The following is a 17,055-nucleotide window of genomic DNA, read 5'->3' as shown; positions in this document are numbered from 1 at the left end:
ACCCAATTTATAACCTACTACAAATATAAATAAAATCGAAAGATATACGAACATTACATTGAATAACCCAATTTATAAGTTTATTAAATTTGATATAATAATTGATGATTTTACGTAACATTGAATAACCCAATTTATAACTTTATTACATTTGATATAATAATTGATGATTTTACATAATCACCCATCAAATTAATCCCCGACTTCTCTCAATAAAAAAGGACAGCAGGTGCATCCCTTAAAAATAACAAGAATTTACAGTAACAAATATATAATACTAAAAACCGACATGTTGCATGATTTTTTTATCAAGTCCATGCTTTTGACTTGATGAAATCAACAAAATTATAAGCCAGTCAGTAAAACTTTAGTTAAGACACACAATGTCACATATTAAATTGGCTATCCATATTTTTTATTTATCTGACACGTCAAATCCATGATAAGAATACTAGTATTCACATGATCACAGCATAAGCAGTCTTTGGTTCACTTAATGATCACTTTTAACCTGACTCCTTATCCAGCATATTGCACAAACAGTGTCCTTTTTCATGATGCATAGTTTTTATTTCTTTGGGGTAAAGGAAACAAATCGGTCCTCAACATTTGTATGCATTTCTTGTGATAGTATCTCCAAAATCCGAGTCTTTTGGTTACACGATCAAGTTCACATAATTGCAAAATCACAAGGCGTTGTAGCCACTCATTACATGCAACTTTGAACAAATGTGATCGAGTAGCATAAATGCACAAGCAGTAATTTGCCTGAATTCAGACAAGAGGGAAGAAATCCACTCCCATAACTCGATAATCAAAACATTAGAAAATAAAAATCACACGCACATTAATCAAGCATTAGAAATAACTGTAGTCATCGTGATTGCTCATCTGGAGGAACCATAGGATGGCCACACCGAAAACCACAAAAGAAGACAGCTCCATTGCCAGCGCCCCCCATCCGATGAGATTTGCATGCTTCAAGATGGAAGGTATCGCAATGCTTCCAATGACTGAAGCACCGGTCAAGAATTTTGTGAAGTTTACCCATCTGTCAATAGGTAGGCCATGAGTTTGTTAATAGATCTAGGGAAACAATAATTCAGTCTTAATTAAATACAGGAAATGCTAACCCATTTCCCTCATTGGACATGAGTGAGCTGCTGTTGGATCCCGTAAAGAATAACAATGGCATCGGAAGAATTACATACATCAACGCTGAAGAGAAAAAATCAGAAACTTATGAAGACAAACATTCATCTTAGACAAAAGGAATTTTGATCACAAATCAATTTTTCCATTACCTGTTAGCATAGGCCACCAGTTATTGTACAAAGCACATGCCTGAAACATCACAGTAGACAAAAGAAAAGATAGGGGTGATGTTTTACAAGGAAAAAATAAAGAAGACCAATGTGGAGATTGTACTAACCAAAATTTGCAATACTATTCCACCAGAGACCAGAATTGCCAATAGAGCAAGCTGTCCAGAGTGCAGGCAAGTCGACAAGCTGCGTGATAAACCCGCCATTGTTTCTTGAATTAGTTATAACTTCTGGCAAGTTCAGTAGATACAAGAATCAACCATCTGAAACCTGCGAGGATGGAACAAAATATATGATAATTCAACATGTTTACACCATATATTATCAGTTTCCATCATGAATTGTATAATTCATCAAGCAACCAGATAATTACTAGTAATTTGCAGATTTAGGTCCACAGTGTCAAACTATTAACTAGAAATCAGAAACAAGAAAAGACAAAGAGAAGTGTGGCAAAGTGAAAGGAAATAAAGAAGATAGAAAATAACACCCATTGTGCAGCATGATCCAGGCCAACCAACCTCAAAACAGTATATATCAGCAACACAGTACAGGACAGCAGTGTGCCTGCACAGGCATGCAAGCAATGAAGACGAGGAAGAGAAAAAAAAAAAGATGAGAAACAGGTAATCTGCAAACCACTTTCTTGCCTCCTCAAAAGCCTCTAAGTCAAACAAAAACCAGAGACATACCCAGTAAGTTTCTTCCGTTAAAGAAACTTCTAACACTTTGAGACTCTACAGTTCAGGCTTTTCAGTAACATGAAAACTTCTCATATTAAACCCTTTTCCCCAGTTTATGAGAACAACTGCAATAAAAATCTTAACAATGTCAAACCCAATATCAAAGGCACAAAGAGGCCAACTATGAAACAAAAAGGTATCCTGATTCAATAATGGAGCACAGGATTGTATAAAAAGGCATGTATTATATTTACGACTTTTTCAGCTTTTGAAACATCTAATGTGACTGAATATATTAGTTTAGATTCAAACCACTTGACCTGCACAACATCCAGCTGGCCAGAAAGCAAGTTGAAGGTTGGACGCATACTATGTAGCCTCACACAAGGCTTCATATTGAGAACCACACAAGTGTGATAGGCTGCCAAAGGGAGGAGACTGGAGCTCCATTTTCAGGGTCCCACAAGCTAGGGACTTCAAGACAAGGAAAAGGGTCAGGATCCTTCCCTGAAACCCATAACTTCTTCCACCAAAGATCGGAGATTCATGGATTCTTTGTCAAGAGAATAACTGCTCTTGCATTTATTGATAAGTTGACTCGAAGCTTGACTATACTGCTCCAATAAAGTTGCAATTGTGGGTACCCCACCTGGCATGCAGATTATGCACACATGGTCCACCACTGGCACCTTGCGAATGTTGAATCTCGGATTTTGATGATGAAACCAATTGATAGTGTTTGTGATTTAATATGCGTTTAAGTGACACAGGGCTAACGTCGATCAGAAAAGACAAATTGATTAAAGCAGGAGGAATCAGACGTTGGGCCGGAGCAAACATGTCAGAAGATTGGACGTCGGGCTAGAGGAACGGTCGATGTATCGACAGAAGGCTTCGAGCTGTGAATTCGGGTATCGGGCCAAGAAGATCGAACATTGCGCCAAAAAGATCTGATGTTGCGAGAAGACAACGTGCCAATTGGACAATACACCGAAGGAGAGGACGAAGCGCCGAAGGATCGGACGAAGCGTCGGATGAACCAATGACATGCCAGACAACAAGGATTCGCTTGTAATCGATTATATCTAGATCGAGCCAATTTAGAGTCTAATTAAGTCGGTTTAGAATATAATTAAGCCAACTCAATTAGGGGCCAACTGGGCCCAAAATAAGGTTGTTTTGGGCTAAGAGAAAGACTCATTCAGTGACCCAGGTTTAGGCTGTGTTGGGCCAAGTGAAAGGCCCAAACAGTAACCAAACAGGTGAAACCGTCGTGGCACAGTCTCCGAGACTGTGTCAGGCGGTGGTACCGTCAGTTTGGGCGGTGGTACCGCCCAGACACAATCTCCGAGAGACTGTCAGACGGTGGTACCGCCCAGTGGCAGGGTGTCAGGCGGTGGTACCGCCCAGTGTCAGTGTTGCAGGCGGTGGTACCGCCAGGACCCGGGAAATTCGGGATGAGACTCTTTTAGGCTCCAAGTTTAAATCCACTTGAGGCCTATAAATACCCCTCTCATCCATGGTTAAAAAACACAAGAATTAAGAGTGAAAAATAAAGAAAATGTTATTGTAATCTTGTGTGAACTCCTCTTAAAAATCTAAGTATTAGAATAGTTTGAGAGAGGAGTAAGTGGGGGTGTAAGGGTTATCTCCTAAACCCGGTAAAAGGAGAAAGAGCTGTAAAAGGTGGTTGGTCTTCGCATATTGAAGGAAGACCGTTAGTGGATGTCGGTGGCCTCGACAGAAGAGGAATCGGTGAAGTGGATGTAGGTCACAACGACCGAACTACTATAACTCGGTTTGCATTTACTTCTTGTAATTTACATTTATAGCAAACTGTCCTTTACTTGCTTTATATCCACCATACTCTTCCGTATGCTTTCAAGTTAACATCTTTCCGATCGGTTTTATTGTACGAAGATTTTTAAACCGATGATTTTACCGCTGCACTAATTCACACCCCCCCCCCCCCACCTAGTGTCGACTCGTTCCTAACAGTTAGTGTCAGAGCCACGTTATTTCTCATTTGATTTAATACCCAAGAGAAATGACTCTTTTCGACTTTCAAGAGGGATTTTCTCTCATTCGTCCTCCCATGTTCAATGGGACAAACTATACATATTGGAAAACTCGAATGAAAGTTTTCTTACTTTTGTTGAATCTCGATTTATGGAATATAGTCAAATTTGGTTTTCAAATGTCTTCTCTTCCAATGAACTATTGGAATGATTTGAAGAATAAAACTTTTTCTCTAAATGCAAAGACTATGAATGCCCTATTTTGCGCCTTAGACAAAAATGAATTTAATCGGGTTTCTACTTACGAAACGACTTTCGATATATGACACACTCTCGAAATCACACACGAAGGCACCAGTAGAGTAAAAGATTATAAGATAAATCTTTTCATGCATGATTTTGAACTTTTTCGAATGAAGCCAAGCGAAACCGTTGTTGACATGTACACTCGTTTTACGGATGTCGTCAATGGTTTAAAAGTTCTTGGCAAATGCTTTTCTAATTTTGAACTCGTTAACAAGATCTTAAGATCTCTTTCTAAAAATTAAGAATTAAAAGTAACGACAATACAAGAAACAAAGGATTTAAATAAATTTTCACTTGAAGAACTTATCGGGTCCTTGATGACCTATAAAATGACTCATGATGCAGTTGACGAACATGAGAACCATCTTCCAAAGAACAGGAAGGATTTGGAATTTCGAACAATAGAATACCACTTGAGTGATGACTCAAGTGATGATGATGATGACCTTGAACTTCTCAAGCTTAAACAAACTTAAAAAGAACGCAAGAAAAAGAAAGCACTTTGGGACGAATTAAGTTTATCCGAAGATGAAGAACAAACCAACAAAGGCGAGGTGGCAAACTACACCTTAACGACTTTCGACGACAAGGTAACCAAAATCCCTTTGCTTTATTTCGAAATTACATGATGTTTTTCATGAGTTATTTTTACTTTAGTTTAGAAAAATTATATTTAAATTTTTCTTGAAAATTGCATGTTTAATGATATAATGAAAATGTTAAAAATTAGGATCATGCTAGTAATTTTGAAAATGATAATGACAATTGCATGTTTTATGAAAATACAATAAAATGTTAGATTTAAATCTAATGATTAATCCTATGTATGTTTTTAAGAAAAAAAATAATGTATATCTAAATTGATGATTTTCGATTTTGAATGAAATAATGTAAGTATCATGCTTGATTATTTTATATTTAATGATGCATAATGATGTATTATGAATGCTTGAGTATCATGTATGATATACTGATTGATTTATTTTTAGTATCATGTTGTGCTGATTGATATGCATAATGTATTTTGAAATTGTGCATGTTGTAAATTGAAACTATAATGATGCACAAACATATTTAAATAAGATTGATACTTTACCTTTGTCATGATGTGAAAATTGATAAAAAGGGAAAAGAATTACAACATTGTATTCTTCCCTTCTATTTGACAATGACATAGGGAGAGCAAATTTTGCTAGCTTGCTAGCTAGCTTGCATACCTCAAGAAGAAGCAAAAAGCTTGCACATCTCAAAAGATGCAAAAATTTTGCCAACTTTCATATGTGTAAAATTTGCTAGCTCACAAATTGTAAGGAGAAAATTTACTTGCTTGCTTGCGCATCTAAAGAGAAGCAAAAATTGCAAATGTATATATCACAAAGAGAGACAAACTTTTTTAGTTTGCTCATCTTAAAAGCAAGAAATGCTATCTTGCAATATCAAGAGAAGCAAAAGTGCTATCTTGCCTATCTCAAGAAGCAAAACTTGCAACTTGTACATTGCAAAAGGAAGCAAGAATCACTATCTTGCACACTTCAACAAGAATGCTATCTTGCATTTATTTTCGAAAACTTGCTAGCTTGCATGCTCTGAAATGATATAAAATCTGCTAGCTTGCATGTTCTAATATGATGTAATGCTTGCTAAATTTGCTAACTTACAAATTGCAATGATGATAAAACTTGATATTATATTTATTATGCAATGATTTGAACTTGCATATCTCAAACACTTGATAGTTGTACTTCTCCCTTTTGTTGACGACAAAGGGGGAGAAATACGATGATGTTATGCATAATTTTATGATAACATGTTGCTTGAATTTTTGAATCCAAGAGTTCTACCAATATGGCATATTGATAGGAGAGTTTGGTTAAACTCCGGGAGTTTGTTTAAACTCCGGAAGTTTGTTTAAACTCCATCATCAATTGGTTATCATCATCAAAAAGGAAGAGATTGTTGAATCTCGAATTTTGATGATGAAACCAATTGATAGTGTTTGTGATTTAATGTGCGTTTAAGTGACGCAGGGCTAACGTCGATCAAAAAAGGTAAATTGATTAAAGCAGAAGGAATCAGACGTTGGGCTGGAGCAAACATGTCAAAAGATTGGACGTCAGGCCAGAGGAACGGTCGACGTATCGGCAGAAGGCTTCGAGCTGTGAATTCGAGTATTGGGCCAAGAAGATCGGACATTGCGCTAAGAAGATCTAATGTTGCAAGAAGACAACATGCCGATTGGGCAATACACCGAAGGAGAGGACGAAGCGCCGAAGGATCGGACGAAGCGCCGGATGAACCAATGACATGCCGGACAACAAGGATTCGCTTGTAATCGATTATGTCTAGATCGAGTCAATTTAGAGTCTAATTGAGTCGGTTTAGAATGTAATTAAGCCAACTCAATTAGGGGCCAACTGAGCCCAAAATATGGTTGTTTTGGGCCAAGAGAAAGGCCCATTCAGTGACCCAAGTTTGGGCTATATTAGGCCAAGTGAAAGGCCCAAACAGTGACCAAACAGGTGAAACCGTCGTGGCACAATCTCCGAGACCGTGTCAGGCGATGGTACCGCCCAATGGCAAGGTGTCAGGCGGTGGTACCGCCCAGCACAAGCGGTGGTACCGCTAGGACTCGGGAAACCCGGGATGAGACTCTTTTAGGCTCAAAGTTTGAATCCACTTGAGGCCTATAAATATCCCTCTCATCTCTAGTTAAAAAACACAAGAATTGAGAGTGAAAAAGAAAGAAAACGCTACTGTAATCTTGTGTGAACTCCCCTAAAAAATCGAAGTGTTAGAATAGTTTGAGAGATGAGTAAGTGAGGGTGTAAGGGTTATCTCCTAAACCCGGTAAAAAGAGAAAGAGCTGTAAAATATGGTTGGTCTTCACCTATTGAAGGAAGACCGTTAGTGGATACCAGTGGCCTCGACGGAAGAGGAATCGGTAGAGTGAATGTAGGTCACGACGACCGAACCATTATAACTCGGTTTGCATTTAATTCTTGTAATTTACATTTACTGCAAACTGCCCTTCTTTACTTGCTTTATATCCACTACACTCTTCCGTATGCTTTCAAGTTAACATCTTTCCGATCGGTTTTATTGTACGAAGATTTTTAAACTGGCGATTTTACCGCTGCACTAATTCACTCCCCCTCTTAATGCGGACTCGTTCCTAACAGCGAAGCTTCCCAGTTTAAAACCCAAAGTTTGTTGGGAGGTCATAAAGTCATAAGAAGTTCATCTTAGTTAGGAATGCAACCTAAAATAACTTTTACAAGCCCTCCATTAACATGAATTTTACAACACAAGAAATTTAGCGAGCTCTTAGAGCACAATACATTTAAAGAAGTTTTGGCAAGTATTATCGCTCAACAAGGATCTTACTTTGTGCATCAGTGTTCTGCAGGTATATTGGTTGGCATGTATCCATTGACGTACAAGCCAAAGACATTGCCAAGTTTGTGTTAACACGCTCGACATAGCATATGAAACAGACAATACCATGGTACACAGGTACATGGTAACTGGTAAAAATCGTTGAACAAACAAGGCCATTGGTGCTTCAGTAACAAGTTTTTAGGTAGAAAATAAAAGGGTTTGTTTGACTTTCCACTTAGGAATCTCATGAGCAGCATTATTGTGTCTCATAGTAAAGTTACATAACAAAATAAGAAGAGAGAAAATATCCAACCAATATCAATCGAATTCAAAATTTTAACACTTCCAAAGGTAGTTGGATGAGGACAATAGTCCAGTACTGTGTGTTTTATCACCATGTCTCAGCAACATAAGAAAGAGCACCAACCCTACTTGCACATGGCAATAGTACATTATCAGTTCTCTCCATACTCAATTTGTTACCAGATAATATTGAACAAAACAAATATAAATATCGCAGATATGACATCAACACCATGCTCTCATTGCTAATTTCTTGGTAAGTGACATGGATCCTTTACCACTATTTAGATATCTTTGAAGACTGATTTGACACCAATGTTATGGAGATTGAAGTCTCTAGTATCAACTAGATAATTTTGAATCACTGCTAACAATGGATTCTACTATTCGTATTTTCTTACTTGATAATGCTATGGAAGCAAGATAAATTAACCAGGGAAAACAGTGTATAAATTTAATTATCTCAAACCCACATTCTGTGCAAAACGAGGATCAAACATTCTCTAGCACTCTTCATGTCAAAAATTCAAGTTCATGAGAACCCTTTAATTTTATGTAGATAGAGAAAATGCTAGTCAACTTAGATCATATAATGGCTAATATGGCAGATTAATCATCTGATCTAGCAACGACGTGCCATACTAAATGACCTTTGAGCTCAGATCACTAGTAATATCTCAACTTGATTGTACGTAGAACAGTCAAATTTAGTCCGGTAGAACTGAGTGTGAAGAAGGTTCAAAATTTGTTCATTTCATAGAAACAGGGATTTGTTCATATCATAGAAGCACGAACAAAAGCAAAAAAACATATACATCCCAACAAAGGATATCATAACCTGCAGGCTATACTTTGTCCAACCAGATCTAACACATAACGAAGTCAGCATCCTTTTCATTCAAGACACATGAAAAAGTCAAAAAATAAATTTTTTTCTTGTGGCGTAAACCAATTGCCCAAAGCAAATCAACCATCCCCTACGAAAAAAGATCGAATCGCTACTGCTTTCTTTGTGCATAATCAGATTAAGAAATCGCATCTTTCGTTGAAGAAACCATTCACCCCAGTCAAATAAACCATCCGCTAACAAGATAAAGAAAAAAGCATCGAGATCATCCGGCGACGAAGAAGTCGAATAGAGAACCCCGACACAGATTACGTACTGTGATGGGAGGAAAACTAGCATTGCTTGCGGAGGAATCCGCATCAGTGTTGGGGGTTTCCGGTTCCCGGATCTAGGGTTCCATCAAGAGCTGCCTAAAGCCGTCGACGAGATTCCTGAACGGCCGTCCCTCTTCTCGAGTTTCTTCTCTACCGGACGAAGGAACCAATATAAATAAAAATTAAAGCTAAGCGGTACTTTTATTCTGTACTCATTAGCGTTACCGTCCTCACCATCACTTGCCGGTCCCGCGGGACCCACTTTTCTCTGCAATCATCAGTCGGGTTATTTCTTGGGTATGTTTCCGAACCGGGGTAAAGGATGATAATGTTCGAAAGGCTAAGGAAGCAGAAATAATTGAGCATCTAGTGACACGTGAAATTTCGACCAAAGAATAGACCCGTAGAGAAAGTGGCGCGTCCATACCTCTGCGGGCCCCACATATAAGCGAGTTGTCGTTGTGGGTAAACGTGGTTTGGGTGTCGATAGACACAAAAGAATATTTAGCTAGGCTAGAAGGTGGCCCCGACCGTCGGCTTATGGATTGCCTCACACGCAGAGCTCCCCAAGTTGGTGGGGGCCACCACGTAGTACTATCACTGATTGGCTATCATGCTCGTATTTTTTTCCCTTTTTTTCATATATATATATATATATATATATATATATATATATATATATATATATATATATATATATATATATATATATAGCTTAATTTATTGGCGCTAATTTCTTTTTTTATTTTTATTTTTTACAGTAGAAAAGGAGTAACTGAAACCAGTATTACAAATTTACAAGCTCGTTATAACAGTAATATCATCATCATCATCATCATCATATATCAGTTGGCTTAGCAATTGTAGCATCTGCATCATTATTTTGAGAATTTAGATAAGATTATTCCTATATGATTTCTTATGTTCTTCCATGATTTGGATTATGATCTTTATTGCTAAAATTCTTCATAGTATATGGATATAATTCTTCTTAATTGCTAAAATTGCTCTTGAAATGTATAATAAATAACAAATTTTCGAATAAATTTGTGTACTTGTAAATAATCTCAACAAGTGCTTCCAAAATTGCTATTGGAGTGTGTTGTTTGGTATAGGATGTATGAAGTAATCTCTGCTTTAGAAACAGATGATGTTAATTTGCATCTATAGATCAAACAGAGTGGGAGATCTGACAGTGTACATTAGTTACTTGTTGCTGACTTTGAGTGCTCAGAAAACTACAAAGAGCTTATTTAAGATATATTATCTCCATCTCATACTGCATACACTATTGTCCAACCTGCCAACTAGGGTTTCCTTCCGATACCAGGCAGCACACCAACATATATCATCACTTCATTGCATGCATGCATGCATATTTCAAGAGATTTCTTAGCCTTCAATCTGAAGGAACCTTACTGGGGCCTTCCTGTCTTGCTCCTTGGGCAGAGTCACAGTGAGCACCCCGTTCTCCAGCTTCGCCTTCATGCCATCCGTGTTGGTGTCGTGCGGCAACCTCACAGTCCGGCAGAACTTGTGGGCGCTGCGCTCGACGCGGTGCCACTTGTCCCCCTTCTCCTCGCTCTCCTTGACCCGCCGCCCGCTTATCTTGAGCACCTTCTCCTGCTCCACCTCCACGTTCACCTCCTCCTTCCTTACCCCCGGGAGGTCAGTGATGAAGACATGCGCATCGGGAGTCTCCTTCCAGTCCATGTCCGCCGTCTCGTGCGGAGACACCGCCAGTGTGGTGGTAGCGAACGAGAAGCCTCCGAGAGGCTCCCAGATGTCGCCGGAAAGGGGCTCCTGCGCGCTTAGCTTGTTCGTCCTGCGACCGAACAAGCTCGGGATGATGGATGGCATGATCAGAGGCTCTAATGGATAGCCGTCGGTGAGCTTTCCGGGGCTGCTTGTTCCATTTATAGATCAAGAAAGCTTCACTCGTGTCAGACAAGGAGAATCGAATCTCACCTTTGATCGCTTAAACTTGAACGGGATCTTGTTCCTTTACAGCTTCCTACTGAGATTGCGTCAAGAACTAAAGATTGATATTTCTCGAGAAGCGTCTGCTTACCACTGTGGATCAAGAAGCTACCTTTTTTCCTCAAAGTAGTGCTTGAGAACAAAGCATAGTATATTCATGTTCTTTGAGGATAAGGGATGTTGTTCTGATCAGGGGATGCAATCTCTAGTGGAAGGAATACCTTTTTTGATCGATACATGTGAAGGAAAAGCACAAGCCACCGAAGAATTCTGTACCTCTTTGCATCAATGCTCAGTGGATATGCTTCCATTCTTTGCATTTCTTTCTCAATGAGCTCTGTGAATGTGAGAATAATGGAAGCTAATTATCTTCGACTTTAGTTTGTTCCATCTGCCATTCACTGACACCTGAAAGTGACTTCATGCATATATGTAAGTTGGTATTATACGAAGCTTTCAATTAAAATCCATCGTACCAAGGTTCGCTGTACCGTACCGTATCGACGTTTCGACCCGGACTCAGTACGATACGATACCAGTGTATCGGGCGGTGTACTGAATATTTTTTTATTTTTTTATACTGTAATAGTATTACAGTATAGTACTGTAGCACCGTACGGTATCGGACGGTCCGCATACCGATACATATCGTCCGATACGAGCGGTACACTTCGGTATGAGAGACCTTGCATCTAACCACAGTAAGCTTTTGTGTCGATTCACATACATACCTCCTTACGTTCATCTTCAACTCCTTACGTTCATCAGTATCTCATATTCAGTATTTGCCGGATAGCTCCAATGGACGTACCCATTTGTTGTAAACTAATTATTGTTGGAGAAAAGCATGTGTTAGATTTTTACCATCCCTTCTCAACTCCTCAAACAACTCTTTTGGACCAACAAAGATGACTTAGGCGATGGAAATTACCTTGCAGGGGCATATTATAAGTATAAGCCGAAGGCTTAGATCGAAGGGGAGTACAGATGGCAAGCATCGATAACACTTGCATCTCCCTCCCTTGCAAGAAACCGTGCAGGATGGTTGTCAACTACTGCCTATCCACGCCCTTGACACGTCCTGGTAATAACCAGCAGGCCCCATAGAGGGTCCCATGCTGCTCCCTTTATGATTGCCAGGTGAGATCCGGTAGACAACCGCCGGAGATGGGAATAGGAGCGACACCTGATGGCGGAACCCAACGGAGACACTACGGGAGAAGTGGGTTAGGATCCTGTCCAATTATAGTATCAGGAAATGGAGCTTCCTAGCGAATATATATAGAGGGTTTCGGCTGGGCCCACTTCAGCGGAGCGGTTCCGTTGTGGGAGTCGCTGGACGAATTTAAGTCGCGGTTGGAGAGGATCCGCCCGCCCAATGGACGACGTTTTCTACTACGCCACCGGCGGTGACTGCGTCTCCGGCAGCAGCCCGCCACCCCCGGCGGCGCCGCCGGTGCCGCACGGTACAGAGCTAGCCTGCATCGACCGCGCCGTTCCCGAAATCTTCTCCTTCGTCCTTTGCTTCCTCGTCATCGCCTCGCTCGTCAACTTCGCCTTTGTCTCGCCCTCCGACGACGACGACGACGAGGAGCGGCGGGCGAAGAAGGTTGTGACCGGGGGGCTCGACCCGGCCGTGCTGGCGTCGTTCCCGGTGGTGACGTGCCCCGAAGCGAGGGGCGCCGGGGAGGGGATGGTGGGGCGGGAATGCGCCGTGTGCCTGACCGAGTTCGGCGTCGGCGACGCTCTCCGGGTGCTGCCGCCGTGCCGCCACGGGTTCCACCCGGTTTGCATCGACCCCTGGCTCGCCGGCCACGCCACCTGCCCGCTGTGCCGGTCCGACTTGGCGGCCGGCCACGTCATTGTCAACGGAGTAGAGGCGTAATGGCTGCGACGGTGGAATGCTTTCTCATGCAGGTCAACGCCTGGTATCGCGTTGACCTGATGTTGGCATTAAATGAACTTTGAGCCCTAAACACATTAGAATGCATAAATTTTTTGTCTTTTTTATACTTTTCCTTTACTTCTTTTTTATTCATGAATTATTTATATTCTACTGTTCTTTTTGGCTTTTTCCGTTGTTTTTTTGACACGGTGACTCCTGTGATAAATAAATATAAAGGACAAAAACAAAGTCATGATTTAGCAATAATGCCTTGTCAGTTTTTATCTTTCACAAATATTTTCTACTACATCATGATCATTTTTCCCTTATCTTTACATACTTTTTTTTTTCCTTTTGTGGGGGTGTTTCTTTACATTAGTATTACAAAATGGTAAAGTCAATCTATACACTCGTCTAAAGCTGCAAACAATCATCAAAACTTTGGAAACTTGAGATGGAGTGTTTTGTAATCCCTATTATTTGGTGTTGGCACTCAACCTGAATTAAATCCGAGTAGATGTCTAGTTAGGTAAATCACACAGGGCTAACCAAATTGTACTCGTAAAAATTACACAGAAAATAATGTTGATGTGGCAAGGATATTAGCAGACAACAGAGAGGAGACTGGGCTTGGAGGAACGAGTGAGGAAAGAAGATCCTATTGAGCTTCACTCTTAGCTGACTTGAGTTGAGAGGTGTGTAGTAAACGGGAGTCAGTTAGTTCATCAGCCAAAGTCAAAAGATCGATTACAATGTTGTTCTTCTACTTATTCCATGAGTTTGAACAATGACCTGACTCGTCCCTTCGGCTTCGAGGCCCGTGTCACGAGTTGACTCGGGTGGAAGACGCTGCCAACTGCATGATTTGATTGAGGCGGTGCATCGGCTTCAAGGCATCTTATTGTATCTAAGATGGCACAGAAGATGAAGAAGGCATTGTTGAATGCCCGGAGCTTGTGAGCATAGATGAAATGCCTGAAGTAGTAGACACCTCAGATAGAGTAACTCCTGTTAGAGCTAGCCTCAGGATATTTACCAAAGGATAATTTTGGCAACACAACAAAGACAATAAAGCGGAAAGAATAAAGCGACAAGAACAACAGAACACCAGAACACCAGATATACGTGGTTCGGTCAATTGACTTTGACCTACATCCACGGAAGAAAGAGGAGCAAATTACTACTATAAAAGAGGGACACTTACAAATGCCTTAGGAAATGTTCCTAGGCCATAAAACACCTTCAGCTTCCTAAACAAGAAGACTTCAAACCATAAGCAGGTTTTCTTGTGATGCCTGCTGTACTTCTTGTGGTGTCTGTGGTACTTCTTGTAGTGTGTCTAACATCAAAGCTCAAGCCCTTATTTATAGTTCTAAGACGAGACAACAAGTCTGATTTTCCCGATGTGGGACTATGGGACTTGCCAAACTAACAAATCTCCACCTTGGCATGTCCCAACAAAACTTGCTCCACCTTCTTCACAAAAACCCAAACGGGCAATCACCAACAATGAACACCAGCATATGCAACCAAATTTGCATATCTTTGTGGTGGTCGAATTTCTCTCCGTGGTCTATCCTTGGCTATGGAATATTGCTCTTCCTCTGGATCATCTGCATCAGTAGACTCGGGACCACCTACTGGCATTCTTTGAGTAGAAGAGTTCGACTTAAAAGAATCTGAACTACTAATCTCAAGCTCCACCTGCTTCTGCGCACTATCATTTGTACAACTAGTAGATTCCTCTTTAGAAGATAGCATAGATAATTCATCAAAAGTAACATCTCTACTGATTATAAATTTTGGGGATTTGGGATCAGGACACCATAATCTGTATCCTTTCACCCCAGAAGCATACCCAAGGAAAATACACTTTTTAGCCCGAGGCTCTAATTTTCCTTCATTTACATGCATGTATGCTGGGCACCCAAAAATTTTAAAATCAGAATAATCAGCAGGAGTACCTGACCAAACTTCCTCTGGAGTTTTAAAGTTAAGTGCTGCAGAAGGAGCGCGGTTGACAACGTAACAGGCCATATTAATCGCCTCTGCCCAAAAGTCTTTTGTCAACCCTGCATTTGAGATCATACACCTCGCTCTCTCCAAGAGTGTTCTATTCATACGTTCTGCCACACCATTTTGCTGAGGTGTCATCCTAACAGTGCGATGTCGAACGATTCCTTCATTTTTGCATAATTCTTCAAAGTCACCTTCACAAAATTTCATGTCATTATCTGTTCGAAGCCGCTTAATCTGTTTACATGTTTGCTTCTCAATCAAAGCCTTCCATAGTTTAAAGGTTAGAAAAACATCATTTTTATGCTTCAGAAAATAAACCCAAACTTTCCTGGAATAATCATCAATGAAAGTCAACATATACCTGGCACCACCCTTAGACTGAACTTGAGCTGGACCCCAAAGGTCTGAATGAATATAGTCAAGAGTACCTTTCGTTTTGTGAACTGCCGGAGAATTGAAGCTGACTCTTTTCTGCTTTCCAAAAATGCAGTGTTCACAAAAGTCCAATGGCCCAGTGCTCTGTCCGCAAAGTAGACCTCTTTTGCTCAATATGCTCAAACCTTTTTCGCTCATATGACCCAAACGCATATGCCATAATTTGGTGATGTCAGAATCAGACAATGATGATGACGAAACTGCAACTGAACCCGTGACAGTAGTTCCCTGCAGAATATACAAGCTACCAGACCTACAAGCTTTCATAACAATAAGAGCACTTCTAGAAACTTTCATAACTCCACCTTCAGCTGTGTATTTACACCCAAGGGCCTCTAGGGTGCCTAAAGAGATGAGATTCTTTTTCAAATCAGGAACATGTCTAACATTAGTGAGCGTCCTCACAATACCATCATGCATTTTAATTCGGATTGTTCCTCTACCAACACATGCGGCATTATTGCCCATCAAAACAATTCCACCATTACAAGATTCATATGTGGAAAACAAATCCCTATTGGGACACATGTGATAAGAACAACCCAAATCTAAAATCCATTCATTTTTAGACCTCGTCCTGTCATCAATAGCAGAAAAAATATTTCCAACATCTCATCAATTGCTACACTAACTTCAGCGGATTCAGTAGTTTTTTCAACAAATTTTTCCTTTTGCTTTAATTTATTTTTTAATTTAAAGCAATCAGATTTAATGTGCCCTATTTTATGACAATATCTGCATTCCAAATTTCTATGTCTGGATTTAGATCTAGATTTAGATCTACTACTGTCAAATTCTCTTTTATCCATTCTCCCCCTAACAATCAGACCCTCAGCCTGATTCTCTCTACTTTCCCCAGTGATATTCCTGTCTATCTGCTCCTTAGATTTCAGTGCAGATTTAATTTCTTGATACAAAACTGTTTCTTTTCCATAAATCAAAGTATCACGGAAATGCTTAAAAGATTGGGGAAGAGAACACAAGAGTAACAAAGCCTTATCCTCATCATCAATTTTTGCATCTATATTCTCCAAATCCATAACCAAAGAATCAAACTTATCAAGATGCGAGAGTATAGATGTACCTTCAACCATCCGAAGCATATACAGTCTCTGCTTCAAGTAGAGACGATTCTCCACTGTCCTCTTCATGTATAAAGCTTTAAGCTTGTCCCACATGCTCTTAGCCGTAGTCTCCGTAGCTACCTCCCGTAAAACCTCGTCAGAGAGGTTTAGAATGATGCTGGATCGGGCCTTCTTATCCATACCCGCAAGATCTTCCTTTGACGTACCATCTGGAATGTTCTCAGCATCCTGAAGTGTCAAATCAACTCCGTCTTGAACCAGAATGGCCTCCATCTTGAGTTGCCACATGCCGAAGTTGACATTTCTGTCGAATTTCTCGACAATGATCTTTGATATTGTCATTGTTGCCAAAAGATCCCAGAACCAGGCTCTGATACCAGTTTGTTAGAGCTAGCCCCAGGATATTTACCAAAGGATAATTTTGGCAACACAACAAAGATAATAAAGCGGAAAGAATAAAGCGACAAGAACAACAGA

At 40.2% G+C, this 17,055-nt stretch overlaps 3 protein-coding genes across 3 annotated transcripts; 1 reads left to right on the top strand and 2 right to left on the bottom strand.

Annotated features, from left to right (window-relative positions):
* Window positions 1–597: 597 nt before the first annotated feature.
* Window positions 598–9,327, bottom strand: LOC135609868 (vacuolar protein sorting-associated protein 55 homolog). Its single transcript, XM_065103608.1, has 5 exons — window positions 9,177–9,327; window positions 1,433–1,595; window positions 1,305–1,344; window positions 1,134–1,218; window positions 598–1,051 (listed from the first exon to the last, which is right to left on the bottom strand). Exons 2-5 carry the CDS (start codon window positions 1,529–1,531, stop codon window positions 859–861), a joined length of 417 nt encoding a protein of 138 aa, XP_064959680.1. The 5' UTR covers window positions 1,532–1,595; window positions 9,177–9,327; the 3' UTR covers window positions 598–858.
* A 995-nt stretch (window positions 9,328–10,322) lies between these two features.
* LOC103981205 (18.1 kDa class I heat shock protein-like) lies at window positions 10,323–11,081 on the bottom strand. Its single transcript, XM_009397843.3, has one exon. It carries the CDS (start codon window positions 11,032–11,034, stop codon window positions 10,567–10,569), a length of 468 nt encoding a protein of 155 aa, XP_009396118.2. The 5' UTR covers window positions 11,035–11,081; the 3' UTR covers window positions 10,323–10,566.
* Window positions 11,082–12,532: 1,451 nt separating this feature from the next.
* On the top strand, window positions 12,533–13,039 carry LOC135611408 (RING-H2 finger protein ATL39-like). Its single transcript, XM_065107154.1, has one exon. It carries the CDS (start codon window positions 12,533–12,535, stop codon window positions 13,037–13,039), a length of 507 nt encoding a protein of 168 aa, XP_064963226.1.
* Window positions 13,040–17,055: the final 4,016 nt, after the last annotated feature.

Source organism: Musa acuminata, chromosome BXJ2-4 (assembly GCF_036884655.1).
Source record: "Musa acuminata AAA Group cultivar baxijiao chromosome BXJ2-4, Cavendish_Baxijiao_AAA, whole genome shotgun sequence".
Lineage (NCBI taxonomy): Eukaryota > Viridiplantae > Streptophyta > Magnoliopsida > Zingiberales > Musaceae > Musa > Musa acuminata.
The sequence above is the reverse complement of the archived record's forward strand: the minus strand, read 5'-3'. Positions and strand labels throughout refer to the sequence as shown.